Raw genomic sequence first — 27,697 nt, forward strand, 5'->3', positions numbered from 1 at the left:
GCTTCCCTTTGAGACTTGGTCATCTTTTGATTAACTCACTTCCTGCAGCTGGTTAATTATCCTAATACCTAATGACGACTATAGTTCAAAGGATGTGTGCTATTTCTCCTAGAGGAAATTTGAGCATATTTAAATGGCCCAGATATTTTATAGACCTAGTAATTAATGTGTACCTTGGTAAATTCTCATTAAGGCAATAGAAGACTTCGGGTTATAAGTGAGTCCTTCCCAACTTTTTAAAATCAGCAGACATTTTCTTTTGATTAAGTGGGATAAATCCTGTTCCACTTTAAGGGGCAATGGGCAATTGGACCTTCTAAGAAAACAGCATCAGAGCTACAAGCCACACCTTCCCCTGTTATTGTCCCCTCCCTCTGTTTTCTTCTCATCCTCATGTCACATCGACAGGACTTGCCAAAGGATTTTTCAGTCTGCTGGCTTTCTCTGGGTTACTTTCTTTCACAACCTGTTTCCTCTAGCTTATGAATTTATCTTTCCATTTTATTCATGAAATATATGGTTTAATCAAGGAAGTTATCCCATGAATTAGTGAGGATGGTGATGAACTCTACAGTAGGACACGTTCACTACACAGATGTGCTGGGCATTTAGGAATGATCCTTACCTGGTATCATGAATTCTGCCCTCCTCTTGACCACTTTCCTATTTTATCTAGAGTAAAATAGTCAAGGTTTTTCATCGATTTTTAAGAGTATCTCTAACTAAAATGGTCAGTTTCACTAACATATAGAACAAACAACATAATTCAAATAGCACCATAGACCCAAAAAGCATTCGTTATTGGTTCACTGCAGGATATCCTCGTTGGATTATAGTCACTGCATCCATCCTTACTAGGTCAGACTGATGTGTTATTTGGATAATAGTATCTGTTGGGCGGGAATAAGGGGGTTCTCAGGAGAAAGAGAAGTTGTCACCTCTAGTAAATGCCACGAAGGTTTTCCAGATTCCAGTGGTTCTCTGACTAAAGGCAGGAGATTCTGGAAGCACTGATAAGCCTTTTGGTTGTACCTTAAACCTTAATTAAGACTATGGGCTCAGCCTGAACTTGGTGCAGGTGCAATCCCTCTGGCTGGTTAAGGGACACAGGTAATTTGTTCTTCTAATGTAGTCATCCCCCACCCCCAACAATTTAGTATGAAAAGTGTCAAAAATATAGGAACATGGGAAGCGTGTTACAGTGTACATGCTCATACCTATCACCCGGATCTGACCACGACTATATTTGCTTAATCACATGCACATAATCTATTCACCCATCAGTCTATCTTCATTTTGCCATGCATTTCAAAGCAAATTGCAGACATCCACCCCCTTCCCCCTGTTACTTTATTACTCACATACTTATTATTTTTTTTTAATATATTTTATTGATTTTTTTTACAGAGAGGAAGAGAGAGAGAGATAGAGAGTTAGAAACATCGATGAGAGAGAAACATCGATCAGCTGCCTCCTGCACATCTCCTACTGGGGATGTGTCCACAACCCAGGTACATACCCTTGACCGGAATCAAACCTGGGACCTTTCAGTCCGCAGGCCGATGCTCTATCCACTGAGCCAAACCGGTTTCGGCCTCACATACTTATTTTTGAGAAAGCACGGAGAGCAAGAATTTTATGCCCTTAACCTTTAGAAAACTCTTGGTACAAAGAATTTCTGCTGACTTCTGATTATTTTAGAATTGATAGTAAGTTTAGAAATGGAAACTCCCTTTTCGTCCTTTTTCATTGCTGTTCCTCTTGGAGTTTATTTTGTTGGGAAAAACAGTATCAGAGCTACAAGCCACACCTTGTAGAAAAACAGAGTGCAGTTCCTATCCTTTTGGAGCTGACATTCTAACGGGAATAATAACCTTCATAAATACATAAATTATTTGGTTTCTTTCCATGGAATAGGAATAATGGGGGGAAAATAGAAAGAGTGGAGGTACAGGTAGTGTGGAAGGGGGTTGTAATTTTAAGTAGGTTGGTCAAGGTAGGTCTTATGGAGAAGGGACATAGAGTAAAGACGTGTGAAAGGTTTGAAAGGCTTCAGTAGAATAAACCTACAAGAAGACCACTATTTTCTTGCTCCTCTCGCCCCTGTGACTGTCACTTCTTTCCACAGAGGTTATCAGTTTGCAGTGTTATTTCCTTTGTGAGTGCTAAACAAAAAACAACAACAAAAAAGACCTTTAGGGTGGGCCCAAATCAAATCAGAATGGTGGCCTTGTAAGAAGAGGAAATTTAATTTGGACACACAAGAGGAGTATTGGCCCGGTCAGTGTGGCTCAATGGTTTTGAACATCGACCTATGAACCAGGAGATCACGGTTTGATTCCCAGTCTGGGTACATGCTGGGTTGCTGGCTCAATTCCCAGTAGGGGCCATGAAGGAGGCAGCTGATCAATGATTCTCTCTCATTAGTGATATTTCTATCTGCCGCTCTCCCTTCTTTTCTCTGAAATCAATAAAAATTTTTTTTTTTAAAAGAGGCATATTGAAGAATTTTATTATAGTCTAGGCTACGTTAATTGTGCAAATGTTCTGTTTCCCAACTCTGACATTTTTTTCTGAGGAGAAAATGCATTTGGTGTGGATTTAGGTTGAGTTAATTTTACTAGAGATTAGTCACAATGTGAAAGCTACATTTATTGCTTATAGTACTCCATTGAGTGGCATGCCTGATGATTATTAAAACTGACTTTAGCTTTAAAAAATTTTTTCTGATGACAATGTGTTTTCCAAGTGCCTATTAGCTCTCATACATGTTTTTACATATAACTCCATTTGTAGATGGAGGGAAAGATTTGATTTCTCCCTCAAATTTATTATACTTAGCCTTTGAAATCACAGACAGTTTTAGCTAGATCAGCGGTTCTCAACCTGTGGGTCTCGAACCCTTTGGCGGTCAAACGACCTTTCACAGGGGTCGCCTAAGACCATCCTGCATATCAGATATTTATATTACGATTCATAACAGTAGCAACATTACAGTTATGAAGTAGCAACGAAAATAATTGTATGGTTGGGTCACAACATGAGAAATGTATTTAAAGGGCCAGAGGTTGAGAACCACTGAGCTAGATACTTTTATTATACCACTTTTTTTTTAAAGGCCTTATTATTTCAAGTAACTGGCTTCCAGCTAGTTGTGAGAAAACTTAGATTTGTGACCAAAAAACGTCTGTACTTCTGAAAATCATTTTCTTTTGGAACAATTCTATTATTTTTTTTAATATATATATATTTTATTTATTTCAGAGAGGAAGGGAGATAGAGAGATAGAAACATCAATGATAAGAGAGAATCATTGATTGGCTGTATCCTGCATAGCCCCCACTACGGGGGATTGAGCCTTCAACCCCAGCATGTGCCCCTGGCCAGAATTGAACCTTGAACCCTTTAATCCTCAGGCTGGTGCTCTATCCACTGAGCCAAACTGGCTAGGGCTGGAATAATTTTAGATTTGCAGGAAATTCGCAAAGGTCTACGTAGTCCAGAGTTTCCATACACTCCTCACCCAGGTTCCTCCCCTGCATTAATTTCTCACGTGGCCCTGGTATGCTTGTCACAGCTGAGAAGCCAGCAGTGCTGCATAACCATCAACTACCCGCAGACCACTCATAGTTCACTCATTTGCCCACTACGTCCTTGTCCTTTCTCTGCCCCAGGATCCACTCCAGATAAACAGATTGCATTCAGCCACGGTCATTTTAAAATAGAAACCAAAAACAGTAGGCAGAGCTCTCTGACAAATTGGAAAGCAGACCTTATCCCTTTCTTCTCTCCATTCCAGGACCTTTTCCTCTTTCAGCCAGTCCGGAGGCCTGTTTCCAGGGCGGTGTCCAATATTAACCTATTATTCTCCCTCCCCCCATCAAAACACCATTCTCTCAAATGTGCTTCTTATAAGCAAATTGTTAACAGCAAAAGAATTCCAATAGACAAATTCATTTTATATTGTTGGTGAATGGCAGCTGCTTAGTGTGTTAGCTTTTCTGTAAGAATGTGTGCCCAGAAGGCATGCCCCAAACAGACAGAATGGAGTTTATAACGGTGAAGTTTGGGGGCCTGTAGGTGGTTGCCAAGGAGGACATTTGTATGGGGAACCCCTCTCTCCACCACTCCTGGGCAGCTCTGCACATTTTCAGAGGGTCAGAGCGATCACCTGCATTGCTCGTGAACCAGGGCGAGCCTCAGGCTGGCCCCTTGGTTACATGTGCGGTTACATCTGCACAGGGAGTGAGGTTACAGAGTGCATGCGGCTCCAGCCCCCAGGAATAAGAGGGCTCCTCAGGGGAAAGAGAAGTTGTCACCTCTAGTAAATGCCACGAAGGTTTTCCAGATTACAGTGGTTCTCTGACTAAAGGAAGGGGATTCTGGAAGCACTGATGTGCCTTTTGGTTGTACATCAAACCTTAATTAAGACTATGGGCTCAGCCTGAAAGATTCTTTACAAGAAATCATTTGGTGCAGGTGCAATCTTTCTGGCTGGTTAAGGGACACAGGTAATTTGTTCTTCTAATGTAGTCATCCCCCGCCCCCAACAATTTAGTATGAAAAGTGTCAAAAATATAGGAACATGGGAAGCGTGTTACAGTGTACATGCTCATACCTACCACCCGGATCTGACCACGACTATATTTGCTTAATCACATGCACATAATCTATTCACCCATCAGTCTATCTTCATTTTGCTATGCATTTCAAAGCAAATTGCAGACATCCACCCCCTTTCCCCTGTTACTTTATTACTCACATACTTATTTTTGAGAAAGCACGGAGAGCAAGAATTTTATGCCCTTAACCTTTAGAAAACTCTTGGTACAAAGAATTTCTGCTGACTTCTGATTATTTTAGAATTGATAGTAAGTTTAGAAATGGAAACTCCCTTTTCGTCCTTTTTCATTGCTGTTCCTCTTGGAGTTTATTTTGGTCTTTCAATTTTTGTTCAGGGCAGAGTTCACAAAAGTAGGGCTTGATGCTAAAATATTTTGGGTATCACATTAGGGCCGGGTTTCCAACTTTGAGAGAAAAATAGAACCTATCACTGTGGCATTCCTGTTTCCGAACATGTTTTAAAAACCTAACTATCCCTTTATGTTTTTGAAACCCAGTGAATAAATTGTTCAAAGTAATCATGAAAGGGGTAGGTTTTACTAGTCTTAACATCCTTTCATTTAGGAGGCCCTTAACTTTAAATGAAATTGCAGGATAAGAAAAAATGGTCCTGAGCATTTTTCTGTTACTGAGTTTAAAATAGTCCATGCCTTTCACTTCAGCACTGTGGTTCTTTAAAAGCATTTGGGTGAGTCGGGGCACTTCTTAAAGATACAGTTCTTTCCTATCCCCATGAAATTCTGAATTAGTTTGAGTGCAGGGCAGAAATCTTTGATATGTGTTTCAGGTAATTCCAATGCAGAGAACAAAAGGACCTCACGTTGGGAAATACTGCTTTAAAATTACGTAGGTTATTTAAAATGTTTGTCTCTGATAATTGGGGCTTCGTGCAACCACACTGGCCCTAATGTCTCATTTTGGTTTCCTTAATTGCTGTAACGGTGGCTCTCTTAACAGATTGCGGTGAACGCCAGTGGCATACCCGAGCAGATACAGTCTCTTTCTGTGCAGGACTCCCAGGTATGTTTCTCCGCCAGTCATTTATGTCTAAGATGCTCTGTGAATAGATTTTTAAGAAAAACTAGCACTTGAGAAAGATGGATAATTTCAGGGTAGCGCTTCCAAATCAGGGGCCTGTAAACTCTTTTTGTTTAATAGGCATGGAGAAAAGAATACTGTCACTATTGACCATGACTTTCAGGGCCTCCAACCTTTAAATGATGGGCTCAAGAGCAAGAATTGAATGCTAGACTGCCTCTGAAATTGCTGGTACTGTGTGAAACAAGAAAAGGAAAGAAAATGACTCACCATTCTGTTAGATTCCAGCCATAAAACACTGTAGTTAATTGATACTTTTCTTCTTTGTTCCTGGTTGGATTTCTGTAACCTGTTTTCCTAATTTTTTTATCATTGACTTTTATGGGCCAATTTATCTCTACAACTTGCCTTATAAAAAAATAATAGTTCAGTGCCTATGAGATGCATTTGTGTTAAATGTTACATGACACAAGATGTGTGCCACAAGCTGGGTCGGGTGCTAGTGAAGGGTGATGACCTGTCAGCGGACAGCGAGCCAGAGTGCAGGCGCCCATCCGGTTTTGCTGAATAATTAATGGGCAAGCCCTCTGCGCTCACACTGGTTATACTATTAAGCCTCAATAGCTTTAGCAATCACAAGTTTCCCCCCCAAGTCTGCCTATTCCATTGGAATTCGTTTCTAGCCTACCTGATCTGTGTTTTATGAATTGGTTGCATACTGAGGAGACAGTGAGATTTCATGGTTGCAGGAAGCAACCATTTCATGTCTGAGGTGAGAGATCTAGTCCTTGCCCATATTTTATAGCTGAGGAAGCAAAGATCTGCAGTGGTTAAGTGGCTCATGAAGGTTGCGCTACTGGTTAGCGCAGAGGCAGGGTTCAGTGTAGGTCTTCACACTATCAGGCAACTCAGTAAAACACCTGGCGACACACTGGAGGGGTTGGTTGAACGATGAAAGGCAAGCCAGGCATAATAATAATTCAGAAGGCGAACAGAGCAAACAGGAAAAGGCATTAGGATAACTAGAGATGTGTAACGTGCTGCAGGTTATGCCTTGTTTTCATATATACTCTTTTGTTCTCCCAGAAACCTTTTGAGGCAAGTATCTATCCCCATTTTGTAAATGGGAAAATAGGTTCAGAGAATGACTTGCCCACAGTTACATAGCTGGTCAGTGGCAGAGCCAAGGCTTGACTTGCAATCCCTAATTTTTCTACTCTAACAGGAAGGTCTACCTACTCATGTGCAGGGATTGACAGGAGGAGGGGTAGGCTGTGTAGTGGAGGCATCATGACTGGTGATCTGTATTCAAGGAAATAGGCTCGAGGTGAGAAAGGCACAAAAGATAAACAGCAGCCTAGTCTACTGGTTCCACCTTCCTCTGCATCCTGAGGTTTCAGGTGCCCAAACAAATCTCCGTGCACCCCCATGGCCCAGTGGGGAACAGTCCGTGGCTCTGGTTGCCAGGTGCCCCATTAGATGGCTGAGCCACCTTCTTTGGACTTACTGTAATTTATACCAACTGTTTATAGGGCTCATGCTACAGTGAAATACCAGTGGTCACAATTCGACCTCTGCACAGAGGTGCTATGTGGCTAAATAAGACCAACATGTGTAAAGATATAATTTTCAGAAAGAAAGGGATGTATGAATCAAGGAATGTCATGATTTTATTTGTTTGTTTCCTGAGTTTATGACACTGTGTGCTGTTGTGTTTTTAAAGGGCCTGCCCAATGCTAATGAGGACTTCAGAGAAGGTTCTTGCGCTGTGAACCTGGTTTTAAGATTAAGGCAAGTAATATTGTTGTTCACTTTGCAGTGCTTTTCCTGTAGTACAATATTCCGGTCTCCTTCATTAACTTTTCATAGCATTAGCATAAAGTAAGACTGCTAACTTCCTGGATTTCCCGGAGCAGCCAGTGTATGCTGTGTTCCCAGGACTAATTGCTCTCTTCTGGTTGCTTACCAAGAAACAGCAAGAAAGCAAAGCACCATCTGAGTGTGTCTGCAGGCGCAATGCACCCTTCATTAAGTTTTCTTTTCCTTGCCTTTTCATTCTCGGGTTTTTCTTTTTCTTTTTTACAATGCGAGATCACAGTAAGGGACTTTTAATGAGTTTCTTTCACACTTCAGCAGCCGGTCTCTGTCAGAAATAAACCATGCTTGTACTACAAGTGGCCTGTTCAGAACATTCTTCAGTGGCAGGTTTGATCAGCCACTGTGGAGAAATGACAGATCTATTTTGAAATGGATACAAATATGGTGCCCGGCAGTAGAGTAGTGCTTGTATCTAGTGTGAATGACAGCTCCTTCTATGTCAAGGATTTTTAAATTTTAAGGTCCATGTTCTTTGTTAAGAATTTGGTGTCTCAGGACAAAAGAAACGTGCTTAAACTTAATTGTAAAGAGCTGAATTTACCAGGTCAATCAGAATATGGGCACATTTTATAAGGTGTCTTAACATAAGTTCTACGCATTCTCCTTTGACAACCATCCACATAAAGCACATGGCTAATGGGCCATTTTCAGAGCTGTGGCTGTAAAATGCAGGTTCATTGCCATAATCACCCCTTCCTTCTGACGCCGTTCACAACCTGCAGCGCATTTCCTCATCCTTACCAGGGGACTCTCACAACAACCCTTGGTGTAATTTAACTCAGAGTTGATTTCCCAAGAAATCAAGAAGTGAAATTACCACCAAGACCGTTTTCCTTATATTTGAAAGTAGCCTTGCTTAGGAGTTACAATTAGTGTATTTTGCGAGCCCTGAATAATGAAATAGCTCATTCCTTTCTTATTTAACTTTGGAGCCAGGTACTCCTGTCATTTATTTTTCACTTGTTCATTTATTCATTCAGTCCACCTGTATTCATGAGAAACCCATGCCGAGCTGGGCTCAGTGTTTGTCACTGAGATGCAGGGGTGAGGAGACTGTGAAGGTCACGGTCTAGTCCACTGAGTGTGTGGTGCTGGGAGTGACCTTTAGAATCCAGTCATCCAGTCTCCTACTTGGTTCATGCAGGAATCGTTTCTTTAGTGTCCCTGCTGGGTATTTACCCAGCCTCTGCACATCCTTCTGCTCACTGTTTTCCCAGGATCACCCCCATGAACATGAAAAGCCTTCATTGTGATAGTTCATCTTCCTCCTGAAGATTCAGCTGACCCTCCTGTTCGGGGCTCTTATGGGCTCAAATTCTGGCCCTCAGAGCAACTGTCAGTCTCTCTGGATAAAAGCCTCCTGAAGAATGTGTTAAAATGCATGTTTCAACCCTTCCCTTCAACTATTGTTCTGCACTAGGTACTAGAACAATACGGGACTAATGCATTCCCTCATTTTTCTGAGAGCCATTTGTATATTTGCAAGGCTTGTTCTTATCTTTTCTCAGGCAGAACAGTGCGTGGGACTTCAGTCATGCTTCTCATAATATAGTTAGTTCTCTGTCCCCCTCATAATCCTGGATGTTCAACTCTATTGACATTTAGTCCACACCTGCTTTTGTTACCTTTTCCCTCATAGGTCTAGGGCAGTGATGGCGAACCTTTTGAGCTCGGCGTGTCAGCATTTTGAAAAACCCTAAACTCTGGTGCCTTGTCACATATAGAAATTTTTTGATATTTGCAACCATAGTAAAACGAAGACTTATATTTTATATATTTAAATGCCATTTAACAAAGAAAAATCAACCAAAAAAATGAGTTTGCATGTCACCTCTAACACACGTGTCATAGGTTCGCCATCACTGGGCTAGGGGGTGGTTTTCCTGAGTTTGTGGCTTATTTCACTACTCCTACAGGATGCTCTATGAAGAAATAAGTAATGAAACAGTGTGTATGGAATCTTCCTATTATATATACAAATAAACACACCTTTTTTTGAAATCACAAGGAACATTAACATTAAAGGTTCTAAGAAAAGTCTTGTAGGAAAGGAATTTATTTACTCTAAAGCCTGTTTGACCTCAGAATTCTTTTCATGGAATTGTTTTCCAGTTTAACATTGTCCCTTTTAAATGTGGCACCTGTATTTACATACAGGCCTCATGATGTGGTCTGAGCAGGCTGAATACAGTAGTAAGATCATGTGATTTTTTTGCAAATCACAAGCTATATTTTTCCTAAACAGGCCAAGTTTCCATTGCCTTTTGAAATATCCATGTACCTTGGCAAATTAGCATGACCTAAAACTCAGACTAAACCTGATTTTTATTTTTTCATTTGAAGGTCTATCAAGCCTAATTCTGAACTACAACATGTGTTTTAACATTCTCTGTCTTAACATTACCACTATAATAATGAATCTGTTGGTTTTGATTCATTGCTAGCCCACTGTACATTTCACTCTTGATTGTCAATGTGTCATATTAGTTACAGTGTTTGGTTTATCATATTGGCAAGTGATGATATCCAATCTTTGACATCTTTATCCAAAACATTGATTAGTTCAGTAGTTCAAATAGGAGAGAGCCTCTGGCATCTATTAGAAACTGCTCACTGTCTTAAGTGACTTTCAATAATTGCCTAGTATTTTATGATATAGTTGCTCAAATCCTATTGACTCCCCGGCCTTTTAGTGAATGTTAACTATTCAGAAGGATGTCATAAAAGGATCCATTGGAAGTGTTGCTGAAATTAAGACATGCTATAACTATGGTATTTTCCTGAGTCTAACTACCTAGAAACATCTTCACAATATGGGAATGATTTTTTTAAAATATATTTTATTGATTTTTTTACATAGAGGAAGGGAGAGGGATAGAGAGTTAGAAACATCGATGAGAGAGAAACATCGATCAGCTGCCTCCTGCACACCCCCCACTGGGGATGTGCCCGCAGCTAAGGTACATGCCCTTGACCAGACTCGAACCTGGGACCCCTCAGTCTGCAGGCCAACTCTCCATCCACTGAGCCAAACCGGTCAGGGCTGGGAATGATTTTTATTATAACTTATTTTCAGCGAACATTTGTATACAGTTGTTTGTATACATCTCCCCCCTATAGTTTTACAAGGTCTTTAAATTAGTGTTGTTGTTTTTTTATATTTGAGAACTTATCACTCTCTCAGAATATACTGTTAGACCCCTCAAAGGGCAATCCTTGTACTTTAACTTGAGAAATAGCCTTTGAAAGTGAAAGGTTAAATGCTATTAAGTTTTTATGATCACTCTGTGCTGATAGTGTAAACAGCACGTGCATTTATTCTTTCTATAAATGTTTATTGAGCACCTACTATGTACACAGTGCTATTCTAGGTGCTGTGATACAATGAGGCGGGGGGAGGGGTAACAAAATTTCTTGCCCTCCAAAAGCTTACATTTTGAAGGTGGGAAGAAGAACAATTCAAATATTTATATTCTATGTTATGATATATAAATTCTCTGAAGATAGAAAGCATAGGGAGTGCTGTTCTATATTGAGGAAGGCATAGGGGTTTTCTACTGCTGTGTAACCAGTTACCACAAACTTAGTGGCTTAAAACAATACCCATTTACTATCTCTCAGTTTCTTTAGGTCAGAAGTCTGGGCACAGCTGAGATGGTTTCTCCGCTGTGTCTCACAAGGCTGTAATTCAGGCTTGCTTGGAGCTCAAGGTCTTCCAAGCTCCTCTGGGTGTTGTCAGAATTCAGTTCCTTGCAGTTGTGGACTGAAGTCCTCACTCCTTCAGACCACCTCATTCCACAGGTAGTTCACAACGTGACCTGTCTTTTTTTCAAGGGCAGCAAGAGACCCTCTCCCTTCTCCTCCAAGGGCTCAGTCCTCCTGTTAAAGGTTGGAGCCCGTTCTATCTAGGACAGGGATGGCGAACCTTTTGAGCTCGGCGTGTCAGCATTTTGAAAAACCCTAACTTAACTCTGGTGCCGTGTCACTTATAGAAATTTTTTGATATTTGCAACCATAGTAAAACAAAGAGTTATATTTTTGATATTTATTTTATATATTTAAATGCCATTTAACAAAGAAAAATCAACCAAAAAAATGAGTTCGCGTGTCACCTCTGACACGCGTGTCATAGGTTCGTCATCACTGATCTAGGATAATCTCCTTTTTGAGTAAATCAGAATCAGCCAATTTGGAACTTTTAATTACATCTGCAAGATCCCTTCACCTTATCACATAACATAACTTAATGGTGGAATGGCAGCCCATCGTATCTAAAGACCCCACTCGCACTCAGGGGAGAGGATTATGCAGGACATGTTCACCTGGGTGCAGGGCATATTGGAGGCCATCCTAAAATTCTGCCTTCCACAGCAGGGTGCTCTGAATACAGTGACATTTGAGCAGACCACTGATGGAACTGGGGATTCAAGCAATAAGGTTGTTTGGAGGAAAAGAGTTCTATACAGAGCAAACAGTGATTGCAAAGGTTCTGAGTGGGGAGCATGTTAGTACAGTTATAAACCAGGCAGGGCCCCAGAGGAACAGAGTGGTAGGGGTGAGGTCAGAGAGCTGGCAGGGGCTGAATTATGCAGCACTGTGGAGCCTGTGGTGAAGACTTTGGATTTCTCTGTTAGTGGGTGGGAACCATTGGAGGTTTGTGAGCTGGAGAGTGATATGTGAGTTAAATTTTAAAATGAGCACTGTGGTTGCTTTATGGAGAGACCCTTTAGGGTGGGAGCAGGGAGCGGTGATGTGACCCAGACCAGGGTGGGGAGTAATGGAGGTGGTAGGAATTATTAAACTCTGGTTAGAGGAGTGAGAACTCAGAGATTACTCAAGGTTTGGGCTTGAAAATATGGGTGTATGGAGTTGCTGTTTCCTGAGTTGGGGTTGCAGGTTGGGGTAGAATCAAGAGTTCAGGTTCAGATATGGTAAATTTGGGCTGTCTAGTGGATATCTGTGTGATGATATAGGTTGCATGAGTCTAGATTTCAAAGGAAATGCATATCTCGGCGAGAGGTATACATTCGAGAACTGTTGGTACATGCGGTATTTCACGTAAAGCTATGAAAATTGTATGCGCTCACCTAAAGGAGTGATGAGGGTAAAGAAGACAGTGATCTGGTGTACTCTCAGGCGGTGCATGGATGAGGAGCAATCAATTGATTGGCAAGGAGAGGCTGATGAAGCAAAGGAGAGCACAGTGGCTCTGTAAGCAGGGAGCCTCTCAAAAAAAAGAGGAGTGAAAGCTGCATCTATTAATAGATCAAGTACAATGGGAACTGATAATTCACCATTGTATCTGGCAAAATGTAGCACATTCTTCACCTTGGCAAGAGTTGTTTCATTGGAGCGATAGGGACAAAGGCCTGATTGAACTGGGTTCAAGACAGAGTAGCAAGAGAGAACTTGAGGCAATTAGGATAGATAACTTGTTAGTACGTCTAACTCTAGCTAGAAAATTGCTATATACAGGGAACTAATGAAATGGGTGGTAGCTCAATGAGAATATAAGGTGAAGGGAGGTTTTTTTGTTTGTTTGTCTTTTGAAAAAGCGTTGTTTATAGGTTAATGGGAATGATCCAATAGAGAAGGAAAAGTGGAACAAGAGAGGAGCTGTGGTAAGACTGATGTCCTCAGGTGGGTGGGAAGGATGACTCCTAGGTATGCCGTAGACGTCAGACTTAGGAGCTTGGAAAGGTCCCTGTTGGAAGGGCCAGCCACCACAGGGGAGGGCAGGCAGAGGTGCAAGGAGCTGGGTGGATTTGGGTAGTGACATGTGGAAGTCCTCTTCTGTTGTTTCTATTTTTGTAGTAAATAAGACGTGCCATTATTTGAGAGGGAGGAAGGAAACGATGGTCAAGGTTTGAGAAATGGGGAGGTAACTGTGTAGGTGAGCCGGAGAGTGAAGTTCCCATGGCAGTGTGGTATGATGAACATGCTGCACCAGGGATCACTTGAGTGTAGTGATTGTGAATTTAAGGACATTATCCTGAGGTCTCAACATAAACGTGGGTGTGACTGATTGTAGTTGAAACAGAGACACAACATTTAAAACATTTACAGAGACAGTGGAATACTATGTGGCTTTAAAAAAAGAAGGAGCTCTTACCCTTTGCAACAGCATGGATGGACCTGGAATTTATTATGCTAAGCGAAATAAGCCAGTCAGAGAAAGACAACATCACATGATCTCACTTATATGTGGAATCTAAGGAACAAAATAAACCAATGAACAAAATAGGTCCAGAGGTATGGATGCATGGAACAGATCGACAGACATCAGAGGGGAAGACGGGAAGGGATTAACCAAACAATTCAGATGCATATATGCATAACCAATGGACACAGACAATAGTGCGGTAAAGGCCTGGGGTGAAGCAGGGGCTAGGTGGATGGGGGCAAAGAGGGGAAGAAATGGGGACATCTGTAATACTGTCAACAATATACATACATACATACATACAGGTTTCTGTGAGCACACCCACAGGCCCCAGTTTTACAATCACTGTTTAAATCATATAGAAATGTGGGTTATAGAATTGTTCTCAGTAATCTCTTGTGTGCAGGGTGGCAGTATCCTGCCCTCTTCTCTCACCACCAGCGCCCACTCACAAATCCAAGTTCATTCTCTTAGAACCTGCAAAGTTGAATATCAGAAACCTGCCGCCCAGTGTTGGCCTGTGCCGTACAATGTCTTCATGCTCCTTTCCCCATGTGAAATTTACTCTGGATCGCTTGTACCACCTCTGGGCCCAGAAAAGCTGTCTCCTTCGCCCGTCCGCGTGAGACGAAGCTGAGAGGTTGTTCTGGCCCAGTGTTGATCAGATTTTAGAAACTCCATGCCCCCTTTTGTACCCTTCTCATTCCTTTTCATCTCCACATCAAGATTCTGAGATATGTGTATACATAATATATAAATGAACACGCACACAACACATTTACCCTCCCGCTGTCTTTGCAAATCACTGGTCTAGGGAATGCGTGGCTCTCGGGTATTGGGAAACAGTGCACTTGCCTTTCTTATCCCCTGAGGTCATGAGGGCGTGACATTTATGTGTGTGATGCTCCACAGGCTAGTGGATAGAGACTTCAGATCAAGCCAGCCTTTCATCAGTTCTTAACTAATGCTGCATGGGTGGCTGCCCTCTCCACTCCTTGGAGAGGTCATTCTGACTTTTTTGACATAGCATTTTACACACCTACCTGCTAGGAATGTGCCCCCACCCCCGCCTCAGTCTCCCAGGTTGCCAGGTAAACCTCACCTTCATTCTGTAAGTAGGACACTGGGAAATATTTTACTTTTCAAAATGTCAGATTCTACAAGAAATGACTGATACGTAGTAGCTAAAAGTAGCATATTTATTTCTTCATTTTTCCATTCACTTCTGGTGATCATAGGCAAAAGACTGAGGAGGTAAAAGGTAATTCTTTCCTTGAAAAAAATATTATACTGCTTTAACTTGCTTTTAAAACTGACTTGTTATATCTGAGGTTGGAGAGAAAGGATTAGACCTTAGGTTTCAAAGTTAAATGCTGGATGGAGATAGCTCAAACTTAGATTTTTCTTTTATGTACTTTCCTGCAAATGTTCTTTTGTCCATTGTGCATATGGTAATGCCATCTATATTATTTTTTTTAAAAAAGACTGAGTATCATAAAGTTAAGTACAAGGTAAGGAATCCTCTTTAACATACCTCGGGAGGAAAATACCAAGTGGGCCACCTGAGAATTTATATACTGTCAGTAGAGGGTAGTACAATTTCTGGTTTGAGCTAAGCATTGTACCAATATTTTGCCATTAGTATATTTTTTTCATAAAACAGAATAGATATGTATTTGACATAAAAGGTGTTTTTTATAATCAGGCTCAGTGATTTGGAAACATGATGAACTTAGTTAAATTGTTAATTCCTTTGTGGTGGATGCCGTTCATACTTGGACAGCTCAGCCATGTGGATTGCAGTTACATTTTGCTGAAGGCAACCATGCCAGTTGTTGTCATGCATAGATGTTTTGTTGGCCCAGGGTCTTTCACTGGCTCATCAATTTGCTCATAATGAACTTATCTTTTTATTAGGTAGCACTGTCATTAGACCTTGATGGGCCAGTGAAAGACCCCAGGCCAACAAAACAGCTTTCCCGCTTGAAGGGAAAAATGATCTTTAGAATACGATACCTATTTTAACACTAATCCTTCAACATGACAGTATCACCTAATTTGACTTATTTGACTTAATAAATTATAATTTCATAAAGAAAGTTGAATTTGATAAAACAATATTGATTATTGTTTTAACACCAGTATACCTGACTTCCAATTCCATATCACTGTCATTCAGGAGGGGTTATAATTCTTAATTTTTTCTCTAGCCTGCGAAATAAGGTTAATTGCATATTCTTACTAGTCAAGTGGTTTGAAGGCTTGATTACTTTTCCCCCAAAAGGTTAAGTAGTATAGGCATAGTGTCCAATCGTGGCAATGCTTTCAAGTACATGTTGGTTTTTTCCCCAGCAAACTGCATATTTATGGCTTTTTGTGTGCAAGGCTTTGTTGAAAATCCAAAGATGAATAAGACAGGGTTTTTGTGCTCAAAGAGCTTACCGTGTAGGCGGAGAGATCAGACGCTGCACAAATGACTCCAGCAGAAGGTAGAAAGTGGTAAATGCAATAAGAAGACAGATGAAAAGAAGAGCTGTGGGTAGTTAAAGGAAGGTGAGAGCCCTTTTCCCAGACTTGTTCCCATAGTAACCAGCGTTTGTTTTTTTCACCATCCAGATTTTGAGAAGAGTGATGGTTAGGTTGAATCCAGGGGCGGCAGTGTCAGGCCTTACCAGGCTTATATTATTTCTGAGAAGACCATGTTTGTTTTCCAGGAGTGGAATGTGTTATTATGTAGGCAACACATTACTAGAAATCCACTTCTTTAATATGAAAAATATTTGGCATTTCACTGAATTTTTTGAATGTTCTGTCTTGGTCAATTTCCATTTCTCTGAGGATTGAAGTCCTCATTGGCCTCATTGTCAGTGAGACCCTCGCAAAGCTGATGTTCCTGCTCCGTACCAGGCACTGTGATGAGCACTGTGTGCGCTTCTGTTGTTTAATCATCCGAAAACCTCCACAGCATCAGTACTGCTACTAACACCTCATAGCTGAGGAGACCACGGTGTGAAGTCATGGCAGTCATTTGTCCAGTGCCATACAGCTCAGACGGAGCAAAGACGGGGCTTGAACTCGGGTCTGTTTAATACGCCTACGCCGGTCCTGGCTCTTTTCCCCTTGACCCTGCGGCCGTGCTCTGTCAGTTCTGTTTTGAATGCTGTAAGAAACTCATGTACTTTTAGGATTGTTACATGTTCCTGTCTTTTCATTCACGTTTCACAGAAATGTTCTTTGAAAAGTGTTTCCTGATAAACTCATCATCAGATATTCTGACAGGAATACCTGAAAATATTTTAGGGGAGATGCTAAGGATGATGAGGCAACAAGCAGCAGACATTTGTAGTGTTTCATAATTTTGAAAGCACTGACACATCACTTGCCCAATTTAATTTTCCTTTCACCCTGTGTTTGTTGCCCACAGTTTACAAGAAAGATTGGAAATGTTAAGTCACTTTTCAGAGCTAGAACACCCAGGCTGGAGACTCGATCTTCTGATGTTGGTTTAGTGTTGTTGATGGTATGGTTCAGGGAGATAGTGTAAGTACAGATGACATGGAGTAGTATAGGGTTATGGGCCTTTTGCACATACAAATTATTTCTGCTGGTAAGCATGCTAAAGGAAGGCAGATTTATATTCAGAAAAAAACATGGTAATGTCAGGGAAGCAAAACAGAATTAAAAACCATTCATTGTGAGATGTCATTTTTGTTCTGACAATGGAGCAGGAAGATGTTTGTGAATACAAATATCTTCAGCAATAGGGAATGTTAGAGTTTTTAAATTTTTAAGCAATATATAGTGATCTTAGAACAGTGGTTCTCAACCTTCCTAACGCCGCAATCCTTTAATACAGTTCCTCATGTTGTGGTGACCCCCAATTTCATTGTTACAAATTGAACATAATTAAAGCATAGTGATTAATCACAAAAACAATATGTAATTATATATGTGTTTTCCGATGTTCTTAGGCAACCCCTGTGAAAGGGTCATTCGACCCCCCAAAGGGGTCGCGACCCACAGGTTGAGAACCACTGTCTTAGAATTTTAGAAAAGCAAAATCAATTAAAAGAAAAATAAGAACAAGAAATCAAATCCTTCTTAACCCCACTACCCAAAGATACATCATAATTAGCCTCTGGATAAATACTATTCTAGTCTTTTTACTACACTTATGTTATTGCATAGTTTAGATTTTTAAAATGTTATTATGTGCCCTGGCCAGATAGCTCAGCTGGTTAGAGCATTGTCCCAATACACTAAGGCTGCAGGTAGGATCCCCAGACAGGGCATATACAAGAATCAACCAATGAAGGCATCAATAAGTGGAATAACAAAATCGATGTTTCTCTCTCCCTCCCCCCTTCCTCCCTACCTGCCTCCCTTCCCCTTTCCCTTTCCCTCACTCTAAAAACCAATCAGTTAAAAAAAATGATTGTGTAAATATTTTCATTAAACAGTGTTTTATAAGCTTTATTTGATAATGTCTTTGATATCTTTTCATATCAATGAGTATAAATAAATCTACACAATCCTTTTAAGTGGCAGCCTTATATTTTGACTGAATGTGCCAAAACATATTACTTAAAAAGTGTTATTTGATACTAACAGAGTTCCCAGTTTTTAAGTATAGCAACATGTACTAGTAAAAGCTTATATGTGCAATAATGATGGTTGAAAACTGCCCTGTAGAAAAAGCCCTTTTAGCACTGAATTTTGACTGTGGTGAAATGCTCAGACCTTGAGCAACCTGGAGGTACATGACTAAGCCCAGCATCAAAGCACCTGGGGATTATATGGGCTACTTGTGACTCTCGGGTAGGCAGAGGATGTCACTGTCCAGGTAGCATCTGACCCCTCTTCCTCGCCCTGCGTTAGGGCTGAGTTCTTAGAGCAGCATTTCAACGAAGGCACCGCACTGAAGCCACCAACATGGATTATTATGGAGTGTCACCTGCATATATTTAGGGTCAATTTGCATATTACCCTTAAGAGATTACCACACACCATGAACACAAACATAGGGTTCCATTTGCCAGTGTTCTTTGGGGTTCTTCCTTCTAGTGCATATTCTTCCAGAAATCCTCCCTGGCTGCTTTCTGGGGCTTAGAGAAAGTGTCAGGTGACACATAACAGTTGGAGAAATGAGAGATTGTCTTTGCAAACATGTCAAACTCACCGCCGGTGGGCCACACATTTGACATGCTTGTAGCCTTATGCAATGCCTAGCATGGACAGACCCTAGTAAATGCATGTTACCCAAGTGCCAACTGATGGATTCTTAACTAGAGGCATGTTTCACAAACTTTTAGTGTCAAGACACTTCACAGGATCTTTATTTGTGTGCAGCTCTTTATTTTTGATGTAGTAGAAATGTGTACAAAAATGTGTATAGGAAATATTCACTAGATTTCCTCTATGATAATTCTCAAGTAAAATAATACTTTGGATATAATATCTATATCTTATTTTTTAAAACATGTGGACTCTAAGCTGTAAGAATTGTGGTGGCGGTGATATAAAAAGTTGTACTGACCAATGATCCCTACAATGTTCTCTGCCCTTCCTACACACCCAGCTGGGAATACTTCTCCTAGGGCAGTGGTCGGCAAACTGCGGCTCTCGAGCCACATGCGGCTCTTCGGCCCCTTGAGTGTGGCTCATCCACAAAACACCACATGCGGGCGTGCATGTACAGTGCAATTGAAACTTCGTGGCCCATGCGCAGAAGTCGGTATTTTGTGGAAGAGCCACACTCAAGGGGCCAAAGAGCCGGATGTGGCTTGTGAGCCGCAGTTTGCCGACCACTGTCTTAGAGTATCCATTGGCTGTACCTGCCTCGGGATCTCAGGACCAGGTCTCAACATGTAGATTTTGAAGTGTCGGTGTGATATGTTTTTTCCTCTAGACCCCTCCCTGGTAGGAGTTTCCCTAATACTTTCTTAAAAAGTCTCTTGACTCCTCAGGCTGTTTAGAGGTGGAAGCTGGGCTGCCCCTGGCGAGCTTACCCATAACTGCAGCTCTGAGATGAGCTGTTATCTAACCTCAGAACTGCAGTGAATTGTGCCTTGTCACATGACCAGTCACTGTCCATGCCAGGAACAGCACCCCAGTATCCACTCACCCAGGAGTAGCCTCCTTGCTCTCCTCTCTCTCATTATAAGCTCCCCCGTGCTCTGGCTGGCTGCTTTTCCTTGCTGGACTAAGTGTATGGTCCCATCTCTGGGACTTACATCTTCCCTGTACTCTTCTTTCTCATGAGCTTTTTAATGTCATTGCACAGATAGACATGAAGAGGAACTGTCTTGAACGTAGCAGATACCATAAAAAGCTTTGGTGGCATTTAAGTCAGTGTTAATTATGTGCTACCTTGGTTGTTGATAGCCTGAAATCTTCACAGATGCCGTAGTGGTTCAAGTTATCCTCTCTGACAGTGCAGAGGCTGTCTCCCTTACCCTTTTTTATATTCTACATTTCCTGGCTGCCGCTGAGGTAACCTGCCGCTCTTAGCATTCTAAAAACTCTCTGCTCCGGTTTTATTGGGGAAGGTTGTCTCTTAGGACGTGTCCTCTTGATCAGAGCTGAATAATTCCGAGGACTGTTTGCACAGCTATTTCAGTTCTCAGTTACCATGTCCCTGGAGATAATGAGTGGTAAGATTCCTCTCTCGGAATGTTGAAGGTAACGAGCAGCTTTCAGTTTGGGGGCTTTCTTTGCATTAACTTTTCTTTCCCCATTGAAACCAGACTTCTTGGAATATACGTTCAACTTTTTATTTTGCAATTCCCAGAGTTCTAGAAAACTCTGTTCTTCTGTAGTTGCTAACTGGTGGTATAGTGGGAAATCTCTGCCGCTCAATGAGCTTCATTGGTCTGTCTTTGTATTAGTTTTCTCTCTCTGCCTTAAGAGATTACCACACACCAGGAGGCTTAAAACAGCACACGTATTATCCCACGGTTCTGTCAGGCCGAAGTCTAACCCGGGTCTCAGTGGGCTGTGTCCCTTTCAGGAGGCTCTAGAGGAGAAGCTGTTTCCTGGACTTTTGTTTTAAGACTTGTTTTTGTTTCTTTTTTTTAGAGCAGTTTTAGGTTTACATCAAAATTGAGAGGAAGGTATAGAGACTTCTCATGGTCAGGGCACATGCCTGGGTTGTGGGCTTGATCCCCAGTAGGGAGCGTGCCGGAGGCAGCAGATTGATGTTCCCATCTCTGTTTTTCTCTCTCTCTTCCTCTCCCTTCCTCTCTCTGAAATCAATAAAAACATTTTTTAAAAAGAGTAGCCAAACTGTCTTCCAAAATGGCTGTACCATTTTGTGTTCCACCAGCAATGAATGAACATCTTGTTGCTTCACATTCTCGTCAGCATTTGTTGGTGGTGGTATCATTGCCAATGTTCTAGATTTTGGCCCTTCTAATAGGTGTGTAATGGTATGTCATTGTTGCTTTAATTTGCATTTCCCTGATGATATATGATGTTCCACATCTTCTCACATGCTTATTTGCCATCTGTATACCTTCTTTGGTGAGGTGTCTATTAAAGTATTTGGCCCAGTGCTCACTTCAGCAGCACATATACTAAAACTAGAGGCCTGGTGCATGCAATTTGTGCACGGGTACGGTCCCTTGGGCTGGCCTGCAATCAGGGCCATCTTCCCCGGCTACCCCACCCCCTGCTGCCACCCACCCCCAGTTCCCTGTTCACCATCCAGTGATCGGAGCCTGATGGCCAGCAGGGAGGGACTGAGAGGTCGGCTGTTCCTGCCCACTCGCCAGTCCAACCACCGCTGTGGGTCGCCCTCTGTGTTTGGGACGACCAGTGTGGTGGGGGCCTTGGTCTGGCGCCACCCACATCCCCTGCCACCCACCCCCAGTTCCCCATTTGCCATCAGGCGATGGGAGCCTGCTGGCCGGGAAAAGGGGCCAAGAGGTGGTTAGTGTACCTCTTAGTGACTGGGTGAGCGGTCCTTTTGGTCATTCTGCTGTTAGGGTCAATTTGCATATTACAGTTTTATTATATACTAGAGGCCCGGTCCACAAAAATTTGTGCACTGGGGGGGGGGCGGGAGAGGGGGGGTCCCTCAGCCCGGCCTATGCCCTCTGGCAGTCTGGGACCCCTCGGGAGATAACGACCTGCTGGCTTAGGCCTGCTCCCGGGTGGCAGAGGGCAGGCCCAATCCCTAGGTGCAGCCCCTGGTCAGGCTCAGAGCAGGGCCGATTGGGGAGTTGGGGCACCGCCCCCTGTCATGCACAGAGCAGGGCGGATTGGGAGGTTGCGATGCCACCCTCAGTCACGCTCAGGGTAGGGCCGATTGGGGGGTTGGGGCACCGCCCCCTGTCACACTCAAGGCGGGGTCGATGGGGAGATTGCGGTGCCACCCCCTGTCATGCACAGAGCAGGGCCAATCAGGGGGTTGGGGTACTGCCTCCTGTCACTCATAGAGCAGGGCCTATCAGGGGGTTGGGGCTCCGTACCCTGTCACACACAGAGTAGGGCCGATCAGGGGGTTGAGGAGCTCCCCCCGTCACTCACAGAGCAGGACCGATAGGGGAGTTGGGGCACCGCCCCCTGTCACACACAGAGCAGGGTGGATCAGGAGGTTGGGGCGCTGCACCCTGTCACACTCAGGGCAGGGCCAATGGGGAGGTTATGGCTCTACCCTGTCACACACAGAGCAGGGCCCGTGGGGGGGTGCTTGGGGCACCGCACCCTGTCACACACAGAGTAGGGCCAATCAGGGGATTGGGGAGCTCCCCCCTATCAGGCACAGAGCAGGGCTGATCAGGGGTTGGGGCACCTTCCCCTGTCACACACAGAGCTGCAGGGCGATCAGGGGATTGGGGAGCTCCCCCCTATCAGGTACAGAGCAGTGCTGATCAGGGGGTTGGGGCGCCTTTCCCTGTCACTAACAGTGCAGGGTGGATAGGGAGGTTGTGGCCCCACCCCCTGTCACACATAGAGCCGCAGGGCGATCAGGGGGTTTGGGCACTGCCCCCTGTCATGCTGATCCCAGTGCCAGGATCCTTGCTGCTCTGCTGATCCTGGTGCTGGGAGGCATATTACCCTTTTACTATATAGAATAGAGGCCTGGTGCATGGGTGGGGGCCGGTTGGTTTGCCCTGAAGGGTGTCCTTTTTTTCTTTTTCTTTTTTATTCTGGGCCAGCTTTAGCTCTGAGGCCTCGCTGCTGAAAACATTGATACAATGTTGCAGTCGGGCTGGCTGAAGCCAGGCTGAATAAAGCAGGTTTCTAGGGTTTTGTTTAGCTTCTATATTTGCAACATAGTTGCTTAGACTTGCAGCTGAGAGGCCGGCAACTCAGGTGGGGAATGTTGGAGTCTGCAGTCACTGGAGCAAGCAAGCCTCCCTGTTCGCTTCAGTGCATGGCTGCCGGCTGCCATCTTGGCTGACAGTTAATTTGCATAAGGATATGCTGATTAGCCAATGGGAAGGGTAGCGGTCGTATGCTAATTACCATGTTTCTCTTTTATTAGTGTAGATAATTGGAACAATACAGAGAAGATTGCATGGCCCCTTTGCAAGGATGACATGCAAATGCATGAAGCATTCCATATTTTTAAAAAATAAATTAAAAACAAAGTATTTGGCCCAGTTTTCTTTTTTCTTTTTCTTTGTTTTCTTATCATTGTGTTTCAAGATGAGAAACTCAGTGTATGTTTTGGACCATTGTCCTTTATCATATGTCTTTTGCAAATGATTTAGTGAAGTCTAGGTTTTCAATTATTTCTTTCGTGGATTGTGCCTTTGGTATTCTATCTGAAAAGGCATCATTGTACCCAAGGCCCTCTGTGTTTTCTCCTAGCAGTTTTATAGTTTTGCATTTTATATTTAGGCCTATAATCCATTTTGAGGTAACTTTTATGAAGGATGTAAGGTCTGTGTTCCTTTGCATGTGTATATCCTGTTGTTCAAGTACCATAGTTGCTTCATTCTATTGTCTTTGCTCCTTTGTCAAAGATCAGTGGACTCTATTCATAGAGCATATTTTTTGGGTTCTCTGTTCTATTTCATCTGTTTCACTAATACCACACTGTCTTGATTCTTGCAGCTTTATAATAAGTCTTAAAGTTGGGTAGTGACAGTCCTTCAACTTTGTTCTTCTCCTTTAATATTTTATTGACTATTCTGGGTCTTTTGCTTCTCCATATAAACTTCAGAGTAAGTTTGTTGATATCCACAAAATAACTTGCTGGGATTTTGATCAGAATTGTATTGAATCTAGTTGAGAAGAACTGACATCTTGACAATATGGTGTGGGTTTTTTGTGTGTGTTTTTTGTTTTTGTTTTTTTTTATCTAGGAACATGGAGTATATCTCCATTTATTTAGTTCTTTAATTTCTTTCATTAGAGTTTTGTAGTTTCTCTTGTATGGGTCTTGGATATATAGGGGTGGGTAAAAGTAGGTTTACAGTTGTTCATGTAATACAATAATAATAATAATGCAAGAAAAATTCAGTGTTTTGTGAACCCATAGCTATAAACCTACTTTTGCCCACTGCTATATTTTGTTAGATTTATAACTAAGTATTCCATTTTTGGGTTGAGTGCTAATGTAAATGATATTATGTTCTTAATTTCCAGCTTTACTTATTCATTGTTTTGTATATAAACAATGGAAGCAATTGAATTTTGTATTTAAACCTTGAATCCGGTAACCTTGCTATTACTACTTATTAGTTCCAGGAGTATTTTTTGTCTGTTTCTTTTGAATTTTCTATTTAGATGATCATTTTATTTGTGAAGACAGTTTTATTTCTTTCTTCCCAATCAGTATGCTTTTAATTTTCTTTTCTTATCTTAATGCATAAGCTAGTACTTCCAGGATGATGTTGAAAACAAGTGGTAAGAGGGGACATCCTGGCCTTCTACCTGATCTTAGTGAGAAAGCTTTGAGTTCCTCACCATTAAGTACCCTATTTTGGTGTAGGTATTTTTAGATATTCTTTACCTAAAATATAAAGAAGTTCCCACTACTCCTAGTTTCCTGAAAGTTTTTATCATTAACTTAGCTGATCTTAAAAGCAGGGACTGGGGAACAGGTAGAACATATCCACTGTATTTTATGTAACAGCACCAACATAAAAACCCATCCCTTGAAAAGGATCAGAATTTGGCTACGTAGAGTAACTGGGAATTCTCTTCAGAGCTCTTGGTAACCTACTTATCTCAGGGAGTTTCCCAAGTGAGGTAAGTAGTTAAGTAACTTTAATCTCCAAAAGAAAATATGAGTTTTGGTGGAGTTTTTAATGAATTTGGAAACTGAAGATGCTGTAAAGCATACCTGGCCACAAAATACTTACATAAGTCTTACGCAGAACCCGTTGGTTCATTTTTATTTGCAGACATATCTCTCTTTCCAGGGAAGTGCTAGAGGGCTTCTGCCCTGAGTAAGAGAGTAAACCGCTTTCTCTGACACCTGGAGCCCTAGGAGTCTGGTCTTGGTTTCCCACACCAAGTGGGAAAGGTGTTCTTGAGCCAGGTGTTTGGGCCAGGTATTCATACTGATTGCATGAGTCAGAGCAGCTTGCAGTGGGTACTTTACGATGACTTTCCAATTCCCTACATAGAAAATTTGTCTGTGTGCCAGCTGATTGCTTTGTTGTCTTAATGGAGAAGCTCTGGGTATTCAGTACAATCAAACTTCGCCAGTTTGTCTGAAATTGGTTCTAGATTTTCTCTCAGTGGAGTAGATGGAAGGTCAGCTCAGTGAAAATGCCGTTGGGTTCTTGTACTTTGATACAATCTTTTTTTATTGCTTGATTGTACCATTTTGCTCCCTCCTGCAAAGATGGAGCTTTCTCTGAGAATGTTCAGATGAAGTATTAAGCCTTTAAGAGCCTTAAAATGAACGTTTATTGCCACAGCATGGGATATACCATTTGAAACTCTTACATTGTAAATCACGCCAAGGATCCTTGTCACATTGGCCTTTTGACTGCATTAGGCTAACTGCTCGACTGAAGGGAAGTGTAGCATTTGCTTAGAGTATTTTTAGCACTATCAAGGTAACTAAAAGGAACCTTTTTTTGTTCTCAAAATATTCTATCTCCTTCACCCAGAAGATGTAAAAGAAAATGAGGAACTGAAAAAAATCAGGGCTACAAGTTATTCAATAACCCTTTATTCATTCTTTTGCAATCAGTTTATTGGATAATCTATACTTTCTGATGTAAAAAATGAAGATTTTATTTTCCGTTAGTCGTTGACTTCAAACAGCTTTGTTGAATCTTCCATTCTCATCTTTTGATGGCATACTGGGCAATTGGACATAATTTTCCAGTCAGTTAAGGTATAAGAGGTTGAGTCTAGTCCAGACTTCAATCTTAGGTTCAATTTAGCCTTTATCCTCTCCCTCACCTGTCCCCTCTGGCTGAAAAGGGGATACAATCAGCTCCTTCCCCCTCCCCTTTCTGCACAACTTTCTCTTTTAAAAATATATATATATATTATTGATTTCAGAGAAGAAGGGAGAGGGAGAGAGAAACATCAATGATGAGAGAGAACCATCTATTGGCTGCCTCCCGCACACCCCACACTGGGGATCGAGCCCACAACCTGGGCATATGCCCTGACCAGGAACTGAACCGTAACCTCCTGGTTCACAGGTTGACATCCAACCACTGAACCATGCCGTCCAGGCCAACTTTCTCCTCTTAATTGTCAGTTTTTCCTATTGATTGCCTTCCATTTATGCAGGGCTGCTCTTTGGTGAGGAACTGGGTGGAACACCCTGAAGAGTTCTGGGCCAGTTCCATTTCTTTCCTTCACCTGGGCAGGTGGGAAAGAGGTCCCTGGGAGTAGGGCTATGGCCAGATGGCTTGATTTTGGCTGCCTTCCAGCTGTCTTCTTTGGGACAGTAAGCCATGCCTATCTGTAATCTCAATTGCTGCTCCTTCTATCTGCTCTGCTATGTCTCACTAGTTTTCTTCTCCTCGTTCAGGTAGTCAGGGATAGGACCAATTGATAAAATTTCCACATAAGCAGATAAGCATCTGGGGAGTGAGATACCATTGCCCTTTCCTTGCAGGTACCTCTGATGTGTTGAGTGACTCTTTGGGAGACTCCTCAGTAGGCTTGGTAGTGAGGGGTCCAGCACACTCGCTGGACTGATAATTTACAACTCAAGGCTTCTTCTCATTCTGTATCTCAGCCCTGCTCCTTCCCCCATTTTGCTTTTATAGATAGGGGCCGAGGGAATCTGAGGTCATGGTCAGGTCTAGCATAGCCATTTTGGCCATTTATTAACCGTTTGAGTCCCAAGCAGTGCGATCGCGCTTCTGAGATTTTATGTCGAGAAAACATACGATTCGTTTGAGTCCCAGGGGGTATTGAAAAAACACTGTCAAAGAATCCCAAACAGCGCAACCGCGCTTTCTCTAAATGAGTACGAAAAGACCCAAACAGCATGATAGCGCTTGTTTTATTTTATGTCGAGAAATACCAAGCAGCGCGATTGCGCTGCTTGGGACTCAAGTGGTTAATAAGCGCTGGAGTGGCAGACCTCTAACATTTGCAGCACTCTTTAGAATGTGGGGCACCTGATGCCTGTTTATCTTGAGCTTAGTGTCCTGGGAACCTGTTCTCAGGCAACAGGAAAAGATCCCCTCAGTATCCACTGATAGTCATTCATCCTCATGTAAACTGAACCACTTCTAGGCAAGTTGCCATGGGGAATATCATGAAACATAACCCTTGGTTTTAAGGATCATAAAACACTTTAGTTTAAGGAATTAAAGACATAAACGTAGGAAACATTAAATTATTATATTAGGCAGCGTGTGATGAATTGCTCAAATAAATATAATTGCGAATAAATGGTGTTGTTTTTCAAATACCTGTATCTGTGTCACTGGACTAGTCCACCGAGGCTGCCTGTCTGCCCTGTTGTGAGGACTGTGGGAGTGTGTGAGGCAGGAGGCAGTGGCTGTGATGCCTCCAGCTGTGCTGTTGCAGCTCCCAGCTGTGCCCTGCAGTGTG

General features: G+C 42.3%; 1 protein-coding gene and 1 non-coding gene across 2 annotated transcripts in view; both read left to right on the plus strand.

The window, feature by feature from the left end:
- STK39 (serine/threonine kinase 39) overlaps positions 1-27,697 on the plus strand; it is a 279,377-nt gene that overhangs the window by 157,900 nt on the left and 93,780 nt on the right. The window contains exons 13-14 of the mRNA XM_070422811.1: positions 5,581-5,643; positions 7,385-7,452. Of these exons, the coding sequence (XP_070278912.1) occupies positions 5,581-5,643; positions 7,385-7,452 (131 nt within the window). The remainder of the gene's footprint in view (positions 1-5,580; positions 5,644-7,384; positions 7,453-27,697) is intronic.
- LOC139015860 (U6 spliceosomal RNA) lies at positions 23,168-23,277 on the plus strand. The gene has a single exon (XR_011472515.1). It is a non-coding gene; the product is annotated as a U6 spliceosomal RNA (small nuclear RNA).

The sequence above is a fragment of the Myotis yumanensis genome, unplaced genomic scaffold (assembly GCF_028538775.1).
Source record: "Myotis yumanensis isolate MYYU_CA2020_CCGP unplaced genomic scaffold, mMyoYum1.0.hap1 SCAF_8, whole genome shotgun sequence".
Classification (NCBI taxonomy): domain Eukaryota; kingdom Metazoa; phylum Chordata; class Mammalia; order Chiroptera; family Vespertilionidae; genus Myotis; species Myotis yumanensis.